At 55.9% G+C, this 12,442-nt stretch overlaps 1 protein-coding gene across 2 annotated transcripts; it reads right to left on the reverse strand.

Moving 5' to 3' along the window:
• Positions 1-115: 115 nt before the first annotated feature.
• ZNF629 (zinc finger protein 629) lies at positions 116-8,771 on the reverse strand. Of its 2 annotated transcripts, none has more exons than XM_069571293.1 (3): positions 8,611-8,771; positions 6,095-6,202; positions 116-5,939 (listed from the first exon to the last, which is right to left on the reverse strand). In XM_069571293.1, the coding sequence occupies exons 2-3, from the start codon at positions 6,165-6,167 to the stop codon at positions 3,406-3,408; spliced, it is 2,607 nt and encodes an 868-aa protein (XP_069427394.1). In that variant the 5' UTR covers positions 6,168-6,202; positions 8,611-8,771; the 3' UTR covers positions 116-3,405. The 2 variants fall into 2 exon arrangements, with proteins under 2 accessions (XP_069427394.1, XP_069427393.1); XM_069571292.1 differs by lacking the exon at positions 8,611-8,771 and adding an exon at positions 7,925-8,059.
• Between the last annotated feature and the right edge of the window lie 3,671 nt (positions 8,772-12,442).

The following is a 12,442-nucleotide window of genomic DNA, read 5'->3' on the forward strand; positions in this document are numbered from 1 at the left end:
CCTCTGGGAACAGGGCTGAGCTGAGCTTTTGACTTACATGTGGACCCTGCCCTGGCAGAGAACGGGCTCTCTCAGCTTGCTCTGAGCTTGAAAGAGAAGATAGAAAACACCTGGGAAATCTTATTCCCTTTATTCTCTTCAACTAATCAACATGACCACCGCTGACACAACACTGCTATTGACACACAATACTCAAAAGTGGGGCCTTTCTTCACTCCAAGGGGACAAGTCAGATGAGTGGGGGCAAAAGAGTCGGGGCTGCTCACCTGAGGGGCAGGTGTGATGGAACCCCACCTCTTGGTTGATGGTTTCGAGCTTCCCCACCATTCAGGATTCACGGCAAGTTCTCCCAGGCTCCCTTCTGACCTCCATATCCATAGCAGTTTCAAGTTTCACCCTAAGTTCGATCAGTTTCTACTCTCCCTTCTGCTTTCACCAATGACGCTGACCCTGTGCTGCGCTCCTCCATGAGGGCCTGTCTAAAGAGTCAGGCTTGTGTGGAGTTGGACAGGAGGGTTTGGCTACACTCCGCCTTCCTGACTCACTTCAGGTGGGAAAGTGCCACGATCCCCTGGGCTTTGGCCTGACCTGGTCAGAAGGACTCAACACTGCCGCCTCCCCCACCCAGCCTGCTCCCTGCTTAGTTCCTCCCAAGATGTAGCTCGCTCTGGGAGGAAAGCAGCTGGCTAAAGGAGTTTGGGGAGGTGGGCAACAGAGAACAGGTCATACCCCAAAGGTCTCTGACTCTGCCCCCTTTCTTGCTATGAAACCCCAGACCCCAACTAATTGTGTCCACATCGTCCATTCGGTACCACAGCCAAGACCCCTGGCCCTCACCCTATGACATGCGAGCATCCTACTATGTATGCTACACCCGAAGCCTCGGAAGGTCCTCGGTCAGCCTTGACCACCCATCTTCCCCCTGGACTGGCCCTGAGCCCCAAAAGCTGCTCTCCCAGACCCTTCTGGAGACTGATTCCTCAGGCCTATTTCCAAGAAGATCTGCTTCTAGTTTTACAAGGGGTTTGTCTCTACAACTGATTTTTCTTTCTCCTGCCATCTTAGAGGAAAAAAAAAAAACACCTGCTTGGAGAATGGTCTCCTCTTCCTCAGCCTGAGGGATGCCTCCTTGGTCCATGCTGTCAGTAGAGGCAGGCAGGCTCCTTCTCCCCTCCTGGTGGTGCTTTCTGACCTGGCACTTGGGTGGGTGGGGCTTTATGCAGGTATTAATCAGGTCTCCTCATAGTCCCCCAAGACCTGCCTTTTCCTTCTCCCCAGCAGGCCTAGGCTTTTCCTCCTACAGTGTTCTAGATTTGAGTCTTTGAATTTGAGGGTCATCCCTTTGGGAACAGGACAGACGAAGGGTGAAGGACTTTCACCTTTTGAACTTTTAGGTAATGGAATCAGAGGTCTCTTCCACAGGTTTGTAGGAAGCCGGGTCACCCTCTCCAGGGACGTGACTCCCCACCTGGCATCTCAGTTCTACTTGTACCACAAGGCATTACTGGGGCCAACGTGGTGTCAGTGTGCACTTCCTCTGGACCCAGCTCTGGACAGGGAGTCCTGTCCTCCTTTAAGGGTCTCTGGGGTTAGGGGGTGGGGCTCTTGTTATGGATGTTTCAAGAGTTTTGGCTCTTCAACCGTTTCAGAGGACAACAGTCTCATTCCCCACCACGGGAGCAGGTTTGGCAGGGTTAATGAAAGTATGTCACTGTTCGTGGTGTGTGAGGACAGGAGACACGCCTGGCCAGGGAGTGTGTTTCTCACCATTCTGTCTCTCTCTGAAGGTTTCTGGCTAAGGAGGAGAGGAGCCAAGTGGGTAGACTCTTGTCTTCTTTCCAAGACCACAATTGGGCTGGGCTGCTGCAACCTCAGAAGGCTCCAGGTACCCAGGTGAGGAAGGTGGTCAGGCCTCTGCGTACTCTTCAGGGATCCACGGTCCAGCCTGTGGGGCATCTGGACACCCATCACTACGTGTCCTCTTGCTGGCTCGTCCTCTCGCAGCCTTGCTAACAGCTCAGATGAGAGAATGAGGTTAAAAACCAGGTTGCTGGCTAATCCAGGCTCTCGATTCTGGCCATTCTGCTGTCCCTTGTTGCCAGGGAATCAAAGGTGGTGCTCTTAAGAGAAGTCTGGCCAGAATTTGACCACACACAGACCTCGTGTCTCTGAAGGGATTTATTCTTTGGAGGACGACTAGCAAGGCTTCTCCCTCTCTGAGGACAGAATGTAAGGAAACGGGCTGCCACAGTCTCAGGACTGATGGCAGTTAGATTGCAGGAGAAGCCTCCCGATAGTGAGACCTGAGAATGCGGCAGGAGGGACCCTCCATCCCTGGAGGCCTCGCAGTGAAGATGTTCCCCAGCTGGGGAGGGGAGTCCTGCCTGGCTCGGGGATGTGGGGATCTCTGGTGGCCTGAGCTAGGATCTGCTTGTACTTGCAGTTTGACAAGCTTCTGAAACAGGGAAGACTGGCAGCCTGGGGTTTGTTGGGTTCCATCTCGACAGCTTCTCCACCTTGGTTCGCTTTCCTCAAAGCACTCTAACAAATTACCCTGCTCTTCCCTCCTAATTTTTGTGGTGGTTTCCTAGTCTCCTTACACTTAAAACTTTTATGCTCCCCAAACTTTGGCCTTTAAACAGGCTGGACATGTTTTTTTCTTCCCATTTTGGGGGTTCTTTCTGATCAGGAGTTCCATGGGCCTCTTCCTCTCTCACACACAATCATCTAAGACTTCCTTCGTCCCCCATGGAACCCCCAGTGCCTTGAACTGGACCTTCTCTTCCTAGTTCCTGGGTCATTTCTCCTCTGGGGAATCAGAAGGTTCCTCCTCATTCCCACGCTCCTCCCCCAGACCAGCATTTTCCTCGGTGTCATCGTCCACGGCTCTGGCAGACGGGCTCCCTCCCATACTCTTGGGGGAGAGAACGCTGTGGAGTGAGTTCATGGGAGGTCCTTCTACACCTTCTAAGGGTCACTCCTCCCAAGTCGACGCCATTGTCGGATTCCCTGTGCTTCCCCGACCCTATAGTTTCACTAGGTTTTCGATACAGTTTTATAGGGTTGTCTAGAGACATATTGGGACCTCTTCCTACAATTAATAGGGCTTTTATCCACTATGGTTTATAGGGTTTTTCTGCTACAGACTTAAAGGGCTTTTTTTTTTCCTACATATTTATAGGGTTTCTAACCCAACAGTTTTTCTCTACTGCCTTATAAGTGGTTCCCACCAACAATTTTAAAGGGTTATTCATCACTGATGTAAAAGCACTACTTTTACCCACAATTCTTTATCCTCTTCTTCTCTACAATCTGATAGGGTTTTCCTCCTTTCCCCACATAACTTTTGGGGAGACCCAGTGTTCCTCTCAGGAGAGAGAGAGGCCTCTGGTCCCCAGACCCTGTTCACAGGGTGACCCCGGGGTGGCAGCTCCTATGGAGGAGGAGGGCTGAGACTTCTGTGAAGCCATCTCCACACTCGGGGCACAAATAGGGCTTTTCTTCCAAGCTGGTTTTGGGGCTTCCCCCTTCCTCATGGCTGCTGCTCTCTGTGGGTGCAGGGGCCTCTCCCTCACCTTCCTGGCTTGTGGACAGGGTGGCTGGCTCTGGGAGGGGGTCCTCGGGTATGGGGGACTTTTCTCGGGTGTGGGTCTCCTGGTGCCGAATGAGAGCCAGGCGATCGAGGAAGGAGGCCCCACAATCTGAGCAGCTGTAGGGTCTGACCCCCAGGGGGCTCCTGAGGTGCTCCAAGAGGACGGAGGAGCTCTTCCCCAGCTCTGGACTCTTCTGGGCTTTCCCGCCGGCATGGACTTTCTGGTGCAGCAGCAGCTCTGAGCTGAGGGCAAAGCTTTTTTTGCATTCGGGGCATTTAAAGGGCTTTCCACTGAGGAAGGGACTGGGGCCCGCCCCTTCCCCGAGGCCAATCCGATAATCGGGAAAGAGAAAGGGCTTTTCATTGCCGTGGGTGACCTGATGCTGGAGGAGCACCGAGCGATCCAGAAAGCTCTCGCCACAGTGCGAACAGATGTAGGACTTGGAGGAGGGCAGCCCCAGCCTGTGGCTGAAACTCTCCTGCCCGTCGGGCATTTTAAAGGGTTGTCCGGGCGGGTCGGCTCTGCCCTCCGCAGCACCGGGAAAGGAATTCCCTCCAAAAGGGAGCCTGGGGGACCGGAACTGAGGCGGCTTGGGAGCAGGGTGGGCGGGGAGGCCGTCCGAATTTTTGTAGGGGTTTTCGCCAATATGGATCCTCTGATGCTGCATGAAGATGCCCTCGTCGTTGAACCCCTTCCCGCAGACCAGACACTTGTGGGGTTTGGCTCCAGGGGGTGGGGTCAGCAGGGCAGGGTCCCCGAGCCCCAGGAGGCCGTCGCCCTGAGCTCTTCGGGCCGGGGTCTTGCCCCTCTCGTGGATCACCCGATGCTGCTCCAGCTCGTGCGCCTCCAAGAAGGCCTTCCCGCAGTCGGAGCACACGAAGAGGTTCTCATCCATGTGCGTGCGCACGTGCGTGATGAGGTTGGAGCTCTGGCTGAAGCTCTTGCCGCACTCGGGACACTTGTAGGGCTTCTCGCCCGTGTGCGTGCGCCGGTGCTGGATCAGGTGCGAGCTGCGGATGAAGCTCTTGCCGCAGTCGGAGCACTTGTAGGGCTTCTCACCCGTGTGGATGCGCTGGTGGCGGATGAGGGTGGAGCTCATGATGAAGCTCTTGCCGCAGTCGGCACAGATGTAGGGCCGCTCGCCGCGGTGGATGCGCTGGTGGTTGATGAGGTTGGAGCTGACGCTGAAGCTCTTGCCGCACTCAGGGCACTTGTAGGGCCGCTCGCCCGTGTGCGTGCGCTGGTGCCGCAGCAGCGTGGCGCTCAGTGTGAAGGTCTTGCCACACACCGGGCACTTGAAAGGGTCCTCGCGCAGATGAGTCCGCTGGTGCTTGATGAGCGTGGAGCTGTGGCCAAAGCTCTTGCCGCACTCCAGGCATTCGTAGGGCTTCTCGCCCGTGTGCGTGCGCTGGTGCTGGGTGAGCTCCGAGCTCTGGATGAAGCTCTTGCCGCACTCGGTGCAGCGGTAGGGCTTCTCCCCGGCGTGGATCTTCTGGTGCTTGAGGAGGTTGTGGTTCTGGCCGAAGCGCTTGCCGCACTCGGGGCACTTGTAGGGCTTCTCGCCCGTGTGGGTGGCCTGGTGCTGGATGAGGTCCGAGCTGCGGTAGAAGGCCCGCCGGCACTCACCGCACTTGTAGGGCTTCTCGCCCGTGTGCGAGCGCTGGTGCTTGATGAGGTTGGTGCTCTGGGTGAAGGCCTTCTCGCACTCAGTGCACTTGTAGGGCTTCTCGCCCGTGTGCGTGCGCTGGTGCTGCACCAGGTTGGAGCTCCAGCTGAAGCACTTGCCGCAGTCGGGGCACTTGTAGGGCTTCTCGCCTGTGTGCGTGCGCTGGTGCTGCACCAGGTGCGAGCTCTGCGTGAAGCTCTTCCCGCACTCGGAGCAGGTGTTGGGCCGCTCGCCCGTGTGGATGCGCTGGTGCCGCAGCAGCTTGGACCACTGGCTGAAGCTCTTGCCGCACTCGTTGCAAATGTAGGGCTTCTCGGCGCCGGCCGGGCGGCCTTGCACCAGCTCCCGCAGGCTGGGCTCATTGGCTGGGACCACCGGAGGGCTGTTCCAGGTGGTCAGAGTCCCCCACTGCCAACTGGCCTCACAGGCCTTGGTCCAGTCTGACGGGGTCGGGACTACCTCGGGAGTAGGGGTGTCCAGAGGGGTCTGGTGGTCCGAGGGGCTGGAGTGACCCAGCGGGGCCGGGGCATCCTGGGGGCCGGAGGCATCCTGGGAGGGTGTCTCCAGGGGCATCTCTGATGGGTCCTTGAATTCTGGGCTCTGATCTGGATCTCCCAAGATGACCTCCTCCCCAGAACTTTCCTGCTGAGCGTTCTCCTCTTCGTTCCCACTCTCTGCACCTACAGAGAGAAAGGGAGTCTCCAGCCCCCATCTCCTTTCAGAACCCGGGGCAGGCCTCACTTCCCTCCTCCCCAGGTTTTTCCCAGAGCCTGCGCCCCTCCCTGAATGGGGCCACTCTCTCCTCAGGACCGCTGTCCCTTCTTGCGTCCCTCACCTGGGTGAGCATCGTCCGGGCTCTGTCCAGGATCCTGCAGATCTGGGCCCCAGAGCGCCGTCTCAGGTTCCATCCCGGAACTCAGGGCTGTGCAGTGCTCCAGGGACCCTGGGGGTGGGGTGGGGCAGGGAGCTGAGCTCCGGCCTGCTTTGACTCCCCCACCCCCACTCCCCTATCTGCCCCATCCCCAGCCCTTATTCCTCCTGATGTGAACTGTAGTCTCCTACCTCCCCATTTTTCTGCGCCTCGGTTCTCACCGCAACCCCCTCCCCCTGCAGGCCTGCCTTCTGCTCCAGAGCTTAAGATCACCACTAAGCAAGTAGGTGAATTTAAGAGTGTAATTAAAAGCTTGTCAGTCATAACCCTTTGAACCCAGACTGGGGGCTGGAGAAGCATCTGACGCCCTCGGAAAAGGAGGCACTCACCCCACCCCTCGGATGCCCAGAGGCTGGGAAACCTGTTATTTTGTTAATCAGAGGAAGCTCATTAAGACTCTAATTTTCCTCCTTAATGGGGCTGCTAATTGGGACCAATAAACTTTGCTTATGAGCCCCACAGAGAACCAAGACTAGCTGGAACACTTAAAGAGTTAAAAAAAAAAAAAAAGTAATAACCACCCTGATTTCCCTGAGGGGACAGCAGACAGGGCATTCCAAAAGACTGGAGCACTTTCCCGTTATCTAAGCACAGAAAGAAAGAGGAAGCTCCCGCTAGAGGTAGGGAGAAGGGGCAGTTTAAAGCCATCAGGGGCTTCTGCAGAAACTACTTTGAGAGGGAAATGGAAAGGAAAAGAGAGACAGGATGAATGCATGCAGACCACCTGGCATGTGCCAGTAGACGCAGTGCCTGCCATATGATCCTCATCATCTCACCCCCAAGTCCTGTGAGGAGACCCAGGAATCAGGTTGTCCATTTTCCTGGTTAGGAAACCAATGCCCAGTGAGATTTCTTCAAGGTCACAGGATGGGAAGTGGCAGAGCTAAGACCAGAAATGCAAGATTCTGTGTCTGGCATGTCCTGGCCTCTAAGAGAGGGAGATGACCTTGAAAGTCATGTGAAACTCACAAACGTGGGCAGATGGGGAAAGACAGCTCAGTCAGAGCCTACTGGCCATGGGAAAGGGCTGGAGAAATTCCTGGGACCAGAAGGTTTCCCTGGCTATTAAAGAAAGGGTTGGATCCTGACAACCCAGAGCTCTGAACAAGAAACAGAACACTCCCGGCTGAAGCCTTCCACTATGGTTCCATCCTGGCATCCTTTCTAATCCATTTTCTCTTTTGTTGCTGCTGTACTCCATCCCTAACACGTACTGGGTGTTCGGTAAATTCTGGATGAATGAATGAGATGCCCCTTGCTCCTACAGAACCTCTTTGGTCCAGTGCTTTGGAGAGGATGGCAGCAGAGGAACAGGAGCTCAGAGTGAAACACAGTCAGCTCTCACTCCCAAAACGGTGATAAGATTCCCGGATGAAGGAACAGGGCCTCAGGAGCTAAGTGCGAGGAGAACTCCCCACAAAGTTTAGACCCTTAAGAGAGACCCTGTGGGGGCCTGGGCTTTGGGTGGTCATGTGCAAAGACCCCAGAGGAGGCTGTGGGGTGGTAACCAAAGTGAAGCAGGAGCTAGCTGAACCCAGGAGAGACAGGAGTTAGATTTTAGGAAGTAAATGAATTTCTTCATCCCTGCCGCTTCTTAGGCTCTGAGAATCCCCCACCCCCATCCGTAAGCGTCTGTGGGGAGGTGGCAGCCGGGACCTCTGCCAAGCTGGGGGCTGGCTGCCTATTTTGAAGAGGCCTGCTGTGTTTGCTGAGGACAGGTGAGCACTCATGTACCTTGATGTCTCTGGAGAAATTCAAACTCAGCGGTCCGGGGTAGAAGGGAAAGGGTTAATGACAAGGCCGACATGGAGCAGGAAAGTGGGGAAACCGAGGGAGGTGAGAGGTGCTCGGGCCTGCACGGGCCTCGATCTCAGGCCAGCCCCACTGCGAAGGGAGAGGGAGGGCAGAAGAGGAGGAGGCTGCCTCCCAGAGAGGTGTGGAGAGCGGCCCAGGGTGACCCTGACATGGAGGCAGCTGCGGGAATGCAGCCACCCTGGCCCCGGTTCCCCCCACGCCCGCACCGGCCCAGACCCTGGACTCCGGCTCCAGCCGGTCCCCGCGACCCTCCTTCCTTTCTCCAACCCTGAGCCCGGCATCCTCCCCTCCCCTCCACCCCCGGGGGCACCCAAGATTCCCGGCTCCCCCGCGGCGCCCCAGCCCCCGGCCCGCCGGCCGAATTCCCTCTTCCCAGAATGCTCACGCCCTCCCCTCCCCCACAGCCAGACCCTCGCGCTCTTCCCAGAATCCTCGGCCCTCGCGGCCCCTGCCCGGCCCCCACCCCTACCCCGGGCGGCCGGGGGGCGGGGGAGGGGGCTCACGCCCGGGCCCGGGCCCCCGGCCTCCCGCGCCCCATTGTTCCCCAGCGGCCGTCCCGGGCCCTCCAGGCCACCCCCCCGGGAACCCAGGCGTCCCCCACTCACGGCTCTGGGGTCTGGGAAAGGCCGGAAGGCAGGATCCAGCCCCAGGGGACTTAACCCCTTGAATGCCCTGCCTCGGGGGGCGGGCTAGATGCCGAGGACTCTAGGGTCCTTCTCAAGGGGTGATCCCAAGCTGAGGACCCGGGGACCAGTTCAGGGTGACTGGGACGGAGCAGGAAGTGACCCCAGCTTCCCGGGCCCCTCTAGCCTGGAGTCAGAGCATCAGCTCTATGGGATTTAACCCTTTGCCTCCCACAGCCTGGGAAAAAAAGGAGGACGGGGAAGCCGGGAGGTTTGGAGACAGCACCCCTCTCTCCGTCTCCAGTGGGAGCTGGTTCTCGGGGGAACCGAGATGCCAGTGAGGGGCTCGGGATTTCTGGCCACCCTTCATCTCGCAGGGGCTCCGCCTGCCGCTCCCAGAAAGCCCGAGCTCTGATTTGGTGGCTGCTGGTCCCCTGGGGCCTGCCTTTGTTGGGATTCAGACCCACAAAAGGGGCTTGGATGCCTGGGTTGTGGGTTGGGAGCAGGGGCTGGCCGGCCACACTTGGAGATGGAACATCTACAGACCAAAAAAAACGGCTTAGTTGAAATAAGTCACAGCAGCAAGCATTTGGGCTGAGGGGACCAGCACAGCCAGGAGGGATTTGTGGCAACCTGTGCCTCCCTGGCAAGTGTGTGCCCACCCCCTTGGCCCCAATTAGCTCTCCTTACAGGAGGGAACTGAGGCCTGGTTGTGGCGGGAGGGAGGAGGGCCACAGCCTTTCCCAGTAGCTCCTGAGGCACCCAGCTCAGAGCAAGAGAAAAACCCAGGTGGCCTCCCAAGGCCAGTTTATGTGGACTCCCAATGTTTATAGCCTTGATCTCTTTTCCTCCTCACTCCAATCCACGAACATCCCCATTTTACAGGACAGGAAACTAAGGTGTGAGATGTGAGGCCATGCCACTATTTCAATTTAACACATTTGTATATGGAAGCCTATTACCTCTGGGCACTGTGGGGAACAGAAAGGTGGGGAGACCTCGGAGCTGAACAAAAGCTGGGCTCTCTACCCTCAAGAACTCAGAAGGTTTGAGTGTGTGTGTGTGTGTGTGTTAAACACAAAGGAATTACAGGAGAACGTGAGTTCTGTCTGTTCAGAGACGTGAGTGAGCTGGAGAAAGAGGAGGAACAAACTGTCAGAAATTGCTATAGTGGATGCAGCTTCTCTGGGCCTACGTCTGCTGTTTAGAGAGTGTGGCCAGCAGGACAGGAGGCCCCGCTGGGCTTGCCTCTGTTCCTTATCAGCACTGTCATCTTCCACCTTCTCTAGCAGCCATATCTCCATCTTATCCTTGGCTTCCAACACCTTTGATACCTCGCTGTCACCTCAGGGTCTTTGCTCCTCCTGAGCCCCCTTCCCCTGTGTTTCTCGCAGCATGTTTCACCCCAACACTATCAGCCTCTCCTGCACGCATGGGGGTTAAGATCAGCTCCATCCAGGCAGGAGCCTGGCCTCTTGTCATCACTGCCATCTAGAGCAGTAACTGGCAGGTAGTAGGTGCCCAGTGCACAAAGTGAAGTCATCCTCCTGCCTCTTCTATCTGTTTCTGGATCAATCCCCAAGCTGGACAGATGGGGCAGAGGTGGGTAGATCCGCCAGGGCACAGTCACATTCATTCGCAGACGTCCCCACTCTCGCCCCCTCTCTCTGAGGGACGTGTGAGAGGGAGGCCCACATGGAATCAGAAAGGCTGGTGGGCAGATCTGACCTCCAAGGCTCTCTCCAGCCCTCCCAGGGCTACAAAAGTCTGACAGGGCCCTGGGGCAATGGTGGACGGGAAAGCTGTACCCTAGAGGCTCACAGAAAGAGGTGAATTTGACCTACAAGGTTTTTCTCTCTCTCTTTTTTTAACTGAATAAATTGCTACCTTTAAAAAATTGGTACATTTCAGGACTTCTCCGGTGGCTCAGTGGTAAAGAATCTGCCTTACAATGCAAGACACTGATCTGGGAAGATCCCACACGCTGTAGAGCAACTAAGCTCGTGTGCTATAACTACTGAGCCTGTGCTCTAGAGCCTGGGGGCCACAACTGCTAAACCCATGTGCTGCAGCTACTGAAGTGCCTGCACCCGAGCCTGTGCACAACAGCAGAAGCCGCTGTAATGAGAAACCCACACACTGCAACTAGAGAGGAGCCCACACAGCAACGAAGACCCAGTGCAACCAAAAATAAATGCACTTTTAAATGATTACCCCCAAATTGGTACATTTCATATAAAAATTCGAATTTTGGAAAATCCAAAGATGTGGCAACATCACCCAAATTTTCACATGGTGACAGCTGGCTGGGTGGTCGGGTCCATCTTTAGTAGGACATTGACTTTTCAGTTTGTCACAGTCCTTGTCACTCCATTGTGTCCCCAACTGTGAGACTGAAAGGTAGTTTCAATATATTAATCATCTTTCATTGTTGCTCCAGCACCCACATAATAGTAGCTATTAATTCTGTACCCCTTGCTCTAGGTTCACCAGGTTCAGAATAATAAATAGGAGGATGATATCTGCTGACATGGTTGCATTGATGATGCCAGGCACTGTCCCAAGGGTTGACATGTAGTAATTCCACAAACCTTCACAACAACTCATGCAATCATTATTATTATTATTTGAGGATAGAGTGAGTCACTGGGACACAACTTTCTAGGAATGAGATGGATTTAAACCCAGGCATACTGACTTCAGAAACATCATGGCTCTTAACCAGGACTCAGGTTGGCTCTGTGTATGTGTGTGTGTGTCTGTGTGTGTGTGCGTGTGTCTGGAACCACAGGGTAAACCTCTCAACCCCACCATTCTCTCCTCCATTAGCTCCAGAAGCTGGAGAGAGGAATTGGGAAAGGCGGGGCACCCTGGGTGGTTCCCTGTCCCACTTCTAGGGAGGCAAAGGGTGCTCTGAAGGCGGGGGTGTGCTGTTCTGTTGCCTATAGTCAGCTGGCACAGTAGCCACGAAGGAGACCCTCCTGCCAGGGAAATTTCTGGAAGGATGAGGACTGACTCCTTGCCTTTCATGGACAGCCCACTGCCATGTTCTTCTTGGCTGCAGCTCACCAGCCTCCCGTGCAGCCCCTTAATACACGGCCTTGTGCCCCGAGGCCCAGGTTACGCTGAGAGCAGTAAGGTCCTGAAGGTGGTTAGGTGTGTGTCTGTGTTCAGTCATGTCCAACTCTTTGCAACCCCATGGACTGCACCCTGCCAGGCTCCTCTGTCCATGGAATTTTCCAGACAAAGATATTGGAGTGGGTTGCCATTTCCTGCTCCAGAGGATCTTCCCGACTCAGGGGCTGAACCCGGGTCTCTTGTGTCTCCTGCGTTGACAGGCAGGTTCTTTATCACTGCTGCCACCCTGTGATTCCCTGGAGGTGGATCCTGGTCCAAACCCTGCTCCATCTTCACTGCCAGTGGGGTCTTGGGCAACTCACTTTGCCTCTTAGAGATTTAGCTACCTCTTCTTTGGAAAGAGGATGAGTCTTGTTTTCCAAGGGACGGGAGGGTTACCTGAGGTGATGCTAGAATTCAGAGCTGACCAACTCTAGCCAGGTCTGCCTCAGTCTTCCTTGTCAGAGTGCCCAGCCCTCAGCCTGGTGGGCAGGAGAGCCAGGAATCTGGAAACCATGTCCTGGGTCATCTGGGAGGATGTGGAGCCATGACTAGACACTCCAGTCCCCTGCTTTGTGGATAGGGATGCTCTCAAGGCAGGAGGCAAGGGCTGGGAAGGTGAAGCCAGAGGAGGCCACTCACCTCACCACCCCAGGCACTTTGCCATGAGGACACCTTTCTAGCCACAGGCAGAAAG

This window comes from Ovis canadensis, chromosome 24 (genome assembly GCF_042477335.2).
Source record: "Ovis canadensis isolate MfBH-ARS-UI-01 breed Bighorn chromosome 24, ARS-UI_OviCan_v2, whole genome shotgun sequence".
Lineage (NCBI taxonomy): Eukaryota > Metazoa > Chordata > Mammalia > Artiodactyla > Bovidae > Ovis > Ovis canadensis.